General features: G+C 37.7%; 1 protein-coding gene across 5 annotated transcripts in view; it reads right to left on the bottom strand.

The window, feature by feature from the left end:
- Positions 1–13,329, bottom strand: part of LOC133652599 (citron rho-interacting kinase) — a 156,223-nt gene that overhangs the window by 122,159 nt on the left and 20,735 nt on the right. For all 5 annotated transcript variants that reach the window (XM_062051534.1, XM_062051535.1, XM_062051532.1 and 2 more), the window contains one exon: positions 1,256–1,350. In XM_062051534.1, the coding sequence (XP_061907518.1) occupies positions 1,256–1,264 (9 nt within the window). In that variant the 5' untranslated portion in view covers positions 1,265–1,350. The remainder of the gene's footprint in view (positions 1–1,255; positions 1,351–13,329) is intronic.

Here is a 13,329-nt window from a genome sequence, read left to right as displayed (position 1 = left end):
TCCTTGTAAACAAAACAAAATCACATTGTATATGTGTTGTCTGTCTAATTATAAATAATGCAGACGAGGCGTGTTGGCTGAGTTCTTGACGTTTACTTTCACAGCGTGCTCATTCTTAGCTGCCGGGTGACGATATGCAACAACACGTTTCGGGGCTACCGCGCATGCTCGCCACTCCCGTTGCATGCTGGGTAGTGTAGTTGTTATATTCCCTAGCTCATAACATCTTTCCCCATATAAGGAAATAATGTTAACTCAAAGTGTATTTCTTTTTTTAGCTTTATCTTTTCATTTTTTTAGCATTGTATCCACATTTGCAAACAACTTTTCTCTTCATAGAATTTTCTGTCAATAAAGAAATAAAGTGCAAAAATATCAAAGCATCATAACAAACAGTTATGTCAAATAGCAGCAGAATTGCACTTTTTGGAAAGCTGTATTATTTTCAGTTTTGTGCCCAAGGGACTGATTTTATTTAACACTATATTATTATTTATACACCTATAGTGATCACAGAGACAGGTTGTTTTTGTGTTACTGTATATATTTGTTTTTCTGAAAAAATCCCACTTAATATACTTTGGGTAACAACAGTCAATATTTATTTATTTATTTTTATTTTTTTAGGGGGGCAACAGTCAATATTTATTTATTTATTAGATTAAATTGTTTTCTTATATAATAAAAGTGAGCTTTTGTTAAACCAAATATTCTGTGTTTTTTTCCATATACAACCACCTATCTGGACTCGATAAGAGAATCGATAAGGAATCGGTTCGATAAGAGGATTCGATAATAGGCTCGAACTCGATAATTTCTTATCAAACATCATCCCTAACCTAGCAAAAAGTGAAAAGTATATTCGAGAAGAATATATGATGAATCTTTATAAGGAAGGAATTCACAGTGTGCATGTTTTAATGCTGTGTACCTGGACAGCAGTTTTGTCGTTGCTGTTTCATGTTGCTTGGCGATAATGAGGAACTTAGCAATACTACATGTAAACAAAAACGGACCTATTATTTATAGAAACAACCTCTTTGGGTCTCAAATTGTATGTTGTTGAAATGATTATTATTTATTAACAAGAACAACACGATTGATCGGGACTTTATGAGTTTTTCAACATACGGGTTCCACTGGAGAATAACAAAAAAAAAAAGCATTCACTTAAATGTCAATGTCAACAGCAGTAGTAGAGAGAGGGGAGATGTGGGTATATTTCTCTCTTGAAAAAGCTTGTGAGGAATAATACCTGTGACATGTGTCCAGAGATACACGATTTGGTTTTTAAGAAAGAATCTCAAAGGAGAGGCGCTGTTCGGGAGAACTGATGGTTGTAGCACTAATCTGTAGGAGAGAGAAGTGTGACAAATTACCATAACAGAAAAAAATACATTCATTAAATTTAACTGCAATTAGTGAAGCATAAATGTGCAAAAGTCTTGAGCAACCACAACATATGTCACATCTGAAGATAGATAGATTAAAATGAAGAGACCAGATCAGTTTATCTGGTTTTTAACTATTTAAAGTTATGTATTTATATAGAAACATTAACTTTTGTAGTCTATTTATTTATTAGTGATACATAGATATCAGGGAAAGCTGAATTGTGAATTTTTTTAATTTTTTTTTAAAGCATGACTGTGGAGTGTGTTTGTCTTTGACTGTCCGTCAGTTAGTTTGCAGACTACTTACAAACTCATGAAGTGTGACTAACTAACAATGCCAAAGTGACTCAAGCTGTATTAACACATTCAATAATCTCTTTTTTCGGAGCATCGACACAACATGGATTCTTCTCTGAGCCGTGTGCAGACTCTCCACAAAATTAGGAAGAAACTGTTTTCAAATTGCTAATTGTCTTCTATTGAATGTTTTACTATGTCAAATTACAATTAGGGAAACTTAAAACTTTTGCACATTACTCTATGTTCACATTTTAAAAAACACTGAATTTCTTTAGAATAATATTTTACTACCCATCATGCACAACAGGAAAAAAACTTTTTTACAAAGACACATACAGTACATAATTGGTATGATATTTATAAAAGCTACAGCATATCAACAAGAAATGCAGAAATAATTATAACAGTTTTTTCTAAGAATATTCTACAACATTTTTTAACTGAATTAAGCATTTCCAATCATAAAAATGGCTAAATGAACTAAAAATATCGGTAACACTTTAGTATGGGGAACACACATTCAAATTAGTAACACCTTGGCTCTTAATTAGTCATTATTAAGTACTTATGAATGCCTTATTCTGCATGGCCTTATTATACAACCAGTAAGCCATTAACTAAGAGTCTTCCCTCAATAACCTCAGAATGTTTGCTTATTAGTAACCCTAACCCTAACCCTTATATGTTCCCCTAGTGCAGGGGTCGGCAACCCAAAATGTTGAAAGAGCCATATCGGACCAAAAATACAAAAACAAATCTGTCTGGAGCCCGCAAAAAGTTAAAAGCCATATTATCGTAATTTCCGGACTATAAGCCGCTACTTTTTCCCCTCGTTCTGGTCCCTGCGGCTTATACAAGGGTGCGGCTTATTTACGGCCTGTTCTTCTCCGACACCGACGAAGAGGATTTCGGTGGTTTTAGTACGCAGGAGGAAGACGATGACACAATGATTAAAGACTGACTTTTCATATACCGGTAGGCTGGTTATTTTGATAACGTACAGGCGAGCACTTTGTATTACTTTGCACCGTTGTATTATTTGTACTCTGCACGAATGCTGTTCGCCATGTCAAAGATGTGAAACTTTGATTGAATGATTGAAAGATTTATTGTTAATAAATGGGACGCTTTGCGTTCCCAAACAGTCATCTCTGTCCCGACAATCCCCTCCGTGGTAGCAGGAACCCCTATATACTACGGTAATTACACATCAAAACCCTGCGGCTTATAGTCGGGTGCGGCTTATATATGGAGCAATCTGTATTTTCCCCTAAATTTAGCTGGTGCGGCTTATAGTCAGGTGCGGCTTATAGTCCGGAAATTACGGTACATACAGATAGTGTGTCATGAGATATAAATTGAATTAAGATGACTTAAACGAAAATAAATTACCTCAAATATACCTACAAATGAGGCATAATGATGCAATATGTACATATAGATAGCCTAAATAGCATGTTAGCATCGATTAGCTTGCAGTCATGCAGTGACCAAATATGTCTGATTAGCACTCCACACAAGTCAATAACATCAACAAAACTCACCTTTGTGCATTCACGCACAACGTTAAAAGTTTGGTGGACAAAATGAGACAGAAAAAAAAGGAAAAAAAGTGGCATAAAACACGTCCTAGAAAGTCGCAGAAAGTTATACATGTAAACAAACTACGGTGAGTTCAAGGACCGCCAAAATTAGTAGGACAAAACGGTGCTCGCCAAATACTCGAATCAGTGAAGCATGTTTAATATAAACAGTGTGCTTTATAACAATTAGGGAGGTTTGTGTCATGTTTGTCCTCCTACAGAAACCATATAAAAACAAAAAATATATTTTTTTCCCCTCATCTTTTTAAATTTTTCATACATTTATGAAAAAACTCCAGAGAGCCACTAGGGCGGCGCTAAAGGGCCGCATGCGGCTCTAGAGCTGCATGCGACCCCTGCCCTAGTGGCTTGTGCAGCCCTTTGAGACACTCGTGATTTAGGGCTATATAAGTAAACATTGATTGATTGATTGAGTGTCCAAATAACTCAAAATGAAGTCTTTGTTACTTTAATTAGCAACTAATAAATGGTGAATATGTTCCCCATACTAAAGTGTTACCAAAATATCAATACCACTAAATAAGACCAAACCAATCAGATTACAATGTTCAGTATTGTGGCCAGTGATTGGCTGAGCCTGAAGTATCATTACTATATTGGATTAAAAGACTGTAAAGGTGACTAGAGGGTGTTGTGTATTTGGAAGTTAGTAAATAGGTATGTTATGCTCTAGCAATGAAAATATTGAATGATTTCTATGGAAATTCATTACCATCAATTAACAGCGATAAACAGGGGATTATAGTATTTGATTCCCAACCAGCCAGCAATAATTCTTACACTCACAGACACAAGTCAGTTATGTGTTTTAAGAAAAGTACTTTTAACCTTGGTTTATGATGTGTAAAAAAGGACCAAAGAGCTTATTTCAGGGAAAGGACTGTAGACCTGTACAAGACTGGGCTACAAGACCATTAGCAAGAAACTTGGTGAGAAAGAGTAATACGCATTATTAGCCCAATAATACAAAAATGGAAGAAACACAAGCAAACAGGTCTATCACCCCCACCCTGGCGTTCCATGCAACATTTCACTCCACAGGCTAAGAAGAAAAGAGTATTTACCAATGAACGCCTGAATGATTCATACAAAGTTTTGGAGAATGTTATGTGGTCAGATGAAGTTAAGATCTTTAGCATCAATTTAACTTGTTGTTTAGAGGCAGATACATGCTAAATAAACGCCAAAAGTTAAAGTTAAAGTACCAATGATTGTCACACACACACTAGGTGTGGTGAAATTTGTCCTCTGCATTTAACCCATCCCCTTGTTCACCCCCTGGGAGGTGAGGGGAGCAGTGGGCTGCAGCGGTGCCGCGCCCGGGAATAATTTTTGGTGATTTACCCCCCAATTCCACCCCTTGATGCTGAGTGCCAAGCAGGGAGATAATGGGTCCCATTTTTATAGTCTTTGGTATGACTTGACTACTGTCTCACAGGGAGGTGCAAACATTCAGCTTTGACGCTCTTTCTGAGCTCAGGGTACAGAAAAACCTGACTGCATTCAGAGGTTGAAGAGTCTTAGATAAAAACCTGCTGGTGTATCAGATGGCATACTTGCACACCAATTTTGGCTATGCCCTGAGATTAAACATTACTGGAGTTCGATTTTCAGATGGTATTCTCATGTACTAAAAGTAAACCTGGATCCTGACCCTGAGACTGATTTGCATGGCATTTCTATCACCTTAGGCAAGATGGGTCGGAATGTTAGCACAGTGGTGACCTGTGGTATGGTCGTAGCAAAGAGATGCATTTTGAGAGTGTGGAAACCTGACTGACCACCTAAGTTTGAAGCCTGGTTGAGGGAGCTAGTGGGAATCCTCCACATTGAAAAACTGAGATATGAGATTTCTGGTAACTTAAATCAATTTCGTGATGTGTGGAGACCTATTTTGGAACACCGTATTTTTCGGAGTATAAGTCGCTCTGGAGTATAAGTCGCACCGGCCAAAAATGCATAATAAAGAAGGAAAAAAAACATATATAAGTCGCACTGGAGCATTTTTTGGGGAAATGTATTTGATAAAAGCCAACACCAAGAATAGACATTTGAAAGGTAATTTAAAATAAATAAAGAATAGTGAACAACAGGCTGAATAAGTGTACGTTATATGAGGGATAAATAACCAACTGAGAACGTGCCTGGTATGTTAACGTAACATATTATGGTAAGAGTCATTCAAATAAATATAACATATAGAACATGCTATACGTTTACCAAACAATCTGTCACTCCTAATCGCTAAATCCCATGAAATCTTATACGTCTAGTCTCTTACGTGAATGAGCTAAATAATAGTATTTTATATTTTATGGTAATGTGTTAATAATTTCACACATAAGTCGCTCCTGAGTATAAGTCGCACCCCCGGCCAAACTATGAAAAAAACTGCGACTTATAGTCCGAAAAATACGGTACCTGAAACCCTAGTCAAGAATCCTAACCCCCCTAAAAAGTAGGGATGTCCGATAATATCGGACTGCCGATATTATCGATAAATACTTTGAAATGTAATATCGGAAATTATCTGTATCGGTTTCAAAATTATCGTTATCGGTTTCAAAAAGTAAAATGTATGACTTTTTAAAACGCCGCTGTGTACACGGACGTAGGGAGATGTACAGAGCGCCAATAAACCTTATAGGCACATAATATCTGCGGCTTTTCACAATGCAAGGCATACTTGGTCAACAGCCATACAGGTCACACTGAGGGTAGCCGTACAAACAACTTTAACACTGTTACAAATATGCGCCACACATTTGAGGCAAATCAGTTTCAAACAAGAATGACAAACACATTTCGGGAGCACATCCGCACCGTAACACAACAGAACAAATATCCAGAACCCTTTGCAGCACTAACTCTTCCGGGACGCTACAATATACACCTCCGCTACCTCCTACCTCCACCACCTCAACCCTGGCCCCCCCAACCCCGCCCACCTCAACCTCCTCATGCTCTCTCAGGGAGAGCATGTCCCAAATTCCAAGCTGCTGTTTTGAGGCATGTTAAAAAAAATAATGCACTTTGTGACTTCAATAATAAATATGGCAGTGCCATGTTGGCACCTTTTTTTCCATAACTTGAGTTGATTTATTTTGGAAAACCTTGTTACATTGTTTAATGCATCCAGCGGGGCATCACAACAAAATTAGGCATAATAATGTGTTAATTCCACAACTGTATATATCGGTATCGGTTGATATCGGTATCGGTAATTAGGAGTTGGACATTATCGGAATATCGGATATCGGCAAAAAAGCCATTATCGGACATCTCTACTAAGAACAGTGTTTCCCACACATTCATTTATTTGTGGCGGCCCCCCACGAAAGAATTACGTCCGCCACAAATAAAATAAAAAAATAAAAAAATTATTTTTATTTTTTTTTGTCCTGTGCAGCTTCTCAGGCAAATCATATAGTTGATGTAGATGCCCATATAGGCTGTTCAGATTTACTTTACAAAAGAGAAGTGTAGGATACTTCTCTTGTTGCCTTATTTGTATTTGACCACTACTGTTTTCTGTTTATTTGTTACTGACTGTGGCAGGACACCTTTGCCTCTGTTTCACTTTATGTTGCTGGTAAATAATATGGTTGTAGTAGTAGGCTAAAGTTAAATTATTTAGTATGCACTAATTAAAGGGGCAGAGCTTTAAGAGACATTTTAGCTTTTATATTTTATATGATATATTTTTTGTAAGAAACACAATTAATAAATATATTTCAGTGAGTAACTTATTGTTCAAATCTGTATATAAATATGTACATAAAGTGTTGTAATTATATTGTAAAATGGATGGATGGATGACTGTTATTAATTAGTAAGTATACATTTTTTGAGCCTTTTTAGAGAAAATCATATCATTGTAGTAAATTATGCAAATTACTCGATGATGTCATGGTGACCAGGCCCATAGCCACGCCCCCACCGCCACAGGTATCTTGGCAGTTTATGGGAAACACTGAAGAAGTATATGTTTTGGCATACTTGATGTGATTGATGAAAGTGGACATTCAACTGATGTGTTAAGCCTCTTTGTATTGATCTTGTTTTTACATGTTATAATCTGTGTAAAAACTTTTTCATTCATTAGTATTTATTATTTTTATTTTCATATTTTATTTTTTTACTTTATTATATGTGTATATTTTTGTATTAAGAAAACTGACAATAAAAATACTTTGAAAAAAACAAACCAAAAAAAACCTGCTGGTGCCAGCCAGAACACATAAAAGCATGACAATGACCTAAAGCAGTGGTCCCCAACCACCGGGCCGTGGCCCGGTACTGGTCCGTGGCCCGGTACCGGTCCGTGGATCAATTGGTACCGGGCCGCACAAGAAATTAAATGTTTTTTTAAAAATGTTTTTTTAAATTTTTATTAAAACAACATAAAAAACACAAGATACACTTACAATTAGTGCACCAACCCAAAAAAACCTCCCTCCCCCATTTACACTCCTTCACACTAAAGGGTTGTTTCTTTCTGTTATTAATATTTCTGGTTCCTACATTATATATCAATATATATCAATACAGTCTGCAGTGATACAGTCCGTAAGCACACATGATTGTATTTTTTTATGACAAAAAAAATTTTTTTTTAAATACCATAACACTCACCCCCCACCCCCCGATCCGTGGGACAAATTTTCAAGCGTTGACCAGTCCGCAGTTACAAAAAGGTTGGGGACCACTGACCTAAAACATACATCCAAAGCAACAGAAGCGCGGCTCAAGAAGAAGAAATAAGATCTTGGCGTGGCCTAGCCAGACTCTGGACCTGAATCCTATTGAAAATCTGTGGAGGGAGTGGAAACTTGGAGTTGCCAAGCAACAGCCTACAGAACTTGGAGAGTGTCTTTAAAAAGGAGTGGACCAAAATGCATCCGAAGATACTGTAGATGCAACCTATTGAGAATAACATCACATTTGACTTATTTTACTCAATGACATACAAATACATTTATAACCTTAATCATATATTTTTTCTATATTTTATCTAATATTGTCGTCTTCTGTTAACGTAAAACTAACCAAAAACTTGGGGCTTTTGATGCCTCTGTACGGGGTAAAGCGTACCAAATATGATTCCCCCATTCGAGTTGCAGCAGTTGGAAAGTGCGCTGCAGGAAATCCTTATTGAGCTGACGAAACAAAACACAAGCGCCTTGTGCCCAGAAAAGCTCAGAGAAGCTATAAATAACTCGCTCATGTTCACATAACAGTGTTTTTCACCACCGCTGGATATTTTTAGTAGGATGCGTGATAAGGAGGAAGGCGGAGGAATGATGGATGGAATATTAAAAGCAAAGACTCGCCTACCCACTTACAGCATCATGCTCATATTGGAGTAGAGGATTGATACTGTACAGTATCATGCTCATATTGGAGTAGAGGATTGATACTGTACAGTATCATGCTCATATTGGAGTAGAGGATTGATACTGTACAGTATCATGCTCATATTGGAGTAGAGGATTAATACTGTACAGCATCATGCTCATATTGGAGTAGAGGATTGATACTGTACAGTATCATGCCCATATTGGAGTAGAGGATTGATACTGTACAGTATCATGCTCATATTGGAGTAGAGGATTGATACTGTACAGTATCATGCTCATATTGGAGTAGAGGATTGATACTGTACAGGTACATGCTCATATTGGAGTAGAGGATTGATACTGTACAGGTACATGCTCATATTGGAGTAGAGGATTGATACTGTACAGTATGTGTTCCAATGCTGGCTGCTACACTTTCTGTTTTTGACTGTGTTCTTTTCGTGCATGTGTTCCGTCTTTGCTGGCCGTCTGTGATCAGCGGGATATAACCGACACGTGGTCTGCAAGATCTCAGGCAATAGCATCTGTGTCAAAGCTACACACTTTGCAGCTAAAGAATACACCACAAGAAACTCATGAATAATGTGAAGTAACCTTCTAAAGCTGTCAGGGCCTCGTTATATAAATGTGGATTCTTTTTTTGTAGTTTTACAGTAAGTGGTGGAGGAGGTCCGGTGTAGCATTTTTTTAACTCGACAAAAGGCTTTTTTTTTATTGCAGATGACTATTATTGATGGCGTTGTTCTTTCTACTAGCGCTCAAACATTCAAATACCAACAAAGGGTAGTATCAGTATTGGATCGTATAGCATGTTCTATATGTTATAGTTATTTGAATGACTCTTACCATAATATGTTACGTTAACATACCAGGCACGTTCTCAGTTGGTTATTTACGCCTCATATAACGTACAATATTCAGCGTGTTGTTCACTATTCTTTATTTATTTTAAATTGCCTGTCAAATGTCTATTCTTGGTGTCGGGTTTTATCAAATAAATTTCTCCAAAAAATGCGACTTATACTCCAGTGCGACTTATATATGTTTTTTTCCTTCTTTATTATGCATTTTCGGCCGGTGCGACTTATACTCCGAAAAATACGGTACTTAATGACTAGTTAAGAGCCAATATGTTACTAATTTGCATGTTAATAAGCAAGTAATTAATGGTGAATATGCTCCCCATACTAAAGTGTTACCATGTTTTATTACTGGTGCACAAAATGAACCGTGCATGAACATCATCTTGTTCAAAGAACAAAACCAACACAGTGCATAAACTCACAACAAATTACACACCTGCATATCAGTGTGACTTCTGCTGTTGCCGTATCCATAATACGCCCGATAGGGAGAAGTTTTTATTTACACGATGAGTTGGGTGTGTCTTGACCTCCGCCGAACCCCTGAGTCTGACTCACCGAACCCCTAGGGTTCGATCGAACCCAGGTTAAGAACCACTGTGCTAATGGCTCATTTGTTTATCAGGTCAGGGTATGTGTGTCAGATGGGCGCCCTCTACAGGCAGGATTCTGGCACCTCTCCATACTGCTCACACAAAGTGAATAATTTAAAGTCAATGAGAAACAATGAGAGATTATCATCACTAATCGACATCTCTATCAACCGTAAACCTAACAATTGGAAAACTGACCTCCGAGGGAAAACTGAACAGCAGGGGAGCAAAAACGTTTGGAAATGCCCATGTAACCGCAGTCAATGTAAATACTAGAGATGTCCGATAATATCGGACAGCCGATACTATCGGCCAATAAATGCTTTAAAATGTGATATCGGAAATTATCGGTATCGGTTTCAAAAAGTAAAATGTCTGACTTTAAAACACCGCTGTACGGAGTGGTACACGGACATAGGGAGAAGTACAAAGCGCCAATAAACCTTAAAGGCACTGCCTTTGCGTGCCGGCCCAATCACATAATATCTACGGCTTTTCACACACACAAGTGAATGCAAGGCATACTTGATCAACAGCCATACAGGTCATACTGAGGGTGGACGTATAAACAACTTTAACACTGTTACAAATATGCGGCACACTGTGAACCCACACCAAACAAGAATAAAAAACACATTTCGGGAGAACATCCGCACCGTAACACAACAAACACAACAGAACAAATACCCAGAACCCCTTGCAGCACTAACTCTTCCGGGACGCTACAATATACACCCCTCACTACCCCCTACCCCCCACCCCACCCTCAACCTCCTCATGCTTTCTCAGGGAGAGCATGTCCTAAATTCCAAGCTGCTGTTTTGAGGCATGTTAAAAAAAAATAATGCACTTTGTGACTTCAATAATAAATATGGCAGTGCCATGTTGGCATTTTTTTTCCATAACTTGAGTTGATTTATTTTGGAAAACCTTGTTACATTGTTTAATGCATCCAGCGGGCCATCACAACAAAATTAGGCATAATAATGTGTTAATTCCACGACTGTATATATCGGTATCGGTTGATATCGGAATCGGCAATTAATAGTTGGACAATATCGGAATATCGGATATCGGCAAAAAAGCCACTGTCAGACATCTCTAGTAAATACCATACCATAGCCAACTTTATTTATAAAGCCCTCTAAAAACTACTACAGTTGAAAAACAAAGAGCTGACCACCACAAACAAGTAAACATACAATAAAACCAGACTAAAAAAGATTTTAAAAAAATAAAGGTAAAATATATAAAAAGGATCAGATACAAAAATGTATCTTTAGAACAGTCAGTAAGATGAAAGTCAGTTAAAAATTTAGAAACAGTTCAAAGTCTCATGCTGGGATGAAGGATGAGGGTTTGTGATGCAGAGACACATCCCATTTGTTAGACACTTTGTAGACCAAGGGTGCCCATTACGTGGATGGTGAGCAAGCGGTCGATGGCGGAGGGTGTGTCAGTCCATCGCCAGCCAGGTATTAAAGAAATAGACCTAAAAATTAGCGATCATCAATCTTCCCCAAAATGTCACTTTCGTCACTTGATTGACATTCACGGCACCAGAGGGTCTTGTGAGATGATGCTGGCTGATGCCAGATCATTATTAAGAAAAAACGACCAACAAGAAGGCGAGAAACACTTTTTATTTCAACAGAGTTTCGCGCCGTACCTGCCGTCAAAACTCTAAACACCGCCTGCACAGTTCCTGTCTTCACAATAAAAGTGTTGCTTCATCCTGACTGTGCTAACAAAATAAGAGTCTCAGAAAGCTAGCGCACACAAGCTGGCAAGCTACGGAGTTTGCCGCCAACGTATTTTTTTGTACAGTGTATAAAAAGGAGTAAGGAAGCTGGACAATTTATCAATTTAAGTGGACCCCGACTTAAACAAGTTGAAAAACTTATTCGGGTGTTACCATTTAGTGGTCAATTGTACGGAATATGTACTTCACTGTGCAACCTACTAATAAAAGTCTCAATCAATTAACCAAAGACAAATAAGATGGCAAAAACCAAACACTTTCATGTGGTATTGGACAGAAAGGAGGACTTTTTTTCTCCTCCATTTAAAAATGTGGACGTTATCATCACTACTGTCTGATTCCAATCAATGCAAGTCATCAGAATCAGGTTGTTAGAATAATTGTTTCTAAATTATCACAAAAACTTTGTGTTTCATTGAGGGTCTGGTGAGAAGACAACAGCGGTCTTTGACACCTACCAAGAGTAAGGCTCGTAAAACTCCACTGTGTAGGGGGAAAGCAAGATGAAGGTGTTTCTGTTTTCTCTCATGTACGGTAATCAACAGAAAGATATTGTTCTAACCCAAGGACTTCAAAGCGGAGAGATGGCAGGATCTGCCTAATTTCCAGACAAACTCTTTTTTAACTATTTTATGGACCTCTTTTTGAAGTATTTTAGGAAATCTTTTTGAACTATTTTATGGACCTCTTTTTGAACTATTTTACGGACTCTTTTTGAACTGACCTTTTCTGTGAATTGTTTACGACCTTTTCTGTGAACGTTTTGCGACCTTTGTGGTCGGGGAGGGTCCACAATAAAAGAAGGAGGCGTGCAATCTTTTGGCAGAGCGTGCTGAGATCCTGTCCAAGGGTACAGTGTACAGACGACTCTCCTCAATATTGAGTCCAAATTTAATTCTGTCTCTGTTTAATTATTTGCCTCTTGTCCTGTTTAATAGATGTCATCAGTGTTTGAACCTGACACAGGTCATACACCAACTTATATTCTTGTCTTCATGAAAGAAAGGCATCTATATGTGTTAAACATGCTTGCATTATCATTAAACACCTTTAACAAAAACCTCTTTTTTTATAAATAAATATAAATTATATATATGAATGAGTTAGATCCCCTCCACTTGGTCAATTGAAAAGTAGCTCGCTTGCAGAAAAAGTGTGGCCACCACTGGTTTAGACCTTCGTAAGGGTGTGAAACACGTCAGCACACAGTTGTACTCTCGAAATATCAGAGTTAATAATTTATCTCAGTGCATTTAAGTGGATAAAATCATTCCATAGTGACCGTGTGCAACATGTAAAGATTAATAACATGCTGCCAACAATTAAAGCCAGTAATAAGGGTGTCCCATTGGGCTCTGTTTTGGAGCCTCATACAACATAATACATATTTAACAGTATTTCAAAAACAAGGTTGTTTGGGGGGGGCGGGGGGGGGGAATCATTTGGTTTGTTT

Source organism: Entelurus aequoreus, linkage group LG06 (genome assembly GCF_033978785.1).
Source record: "Entelurus aequoreus isolate RoL-2023_Sb linkage group LG06, RoL_Eaeq_v1.1, whole genome shotgun sequence".
Classification (NCBI taxonomy): domain Eukaryota; kingdom Metazoa; phylum Chordata; class Actinopteri; order Syngnathiformes; family Syngnathidae; genus Entelurus; species Entelurus aequoreus.
Note: the sequence above shows the minus strand (reverse complement) of the source record. Positions and strands in the feature narration are given on the sequence as shown.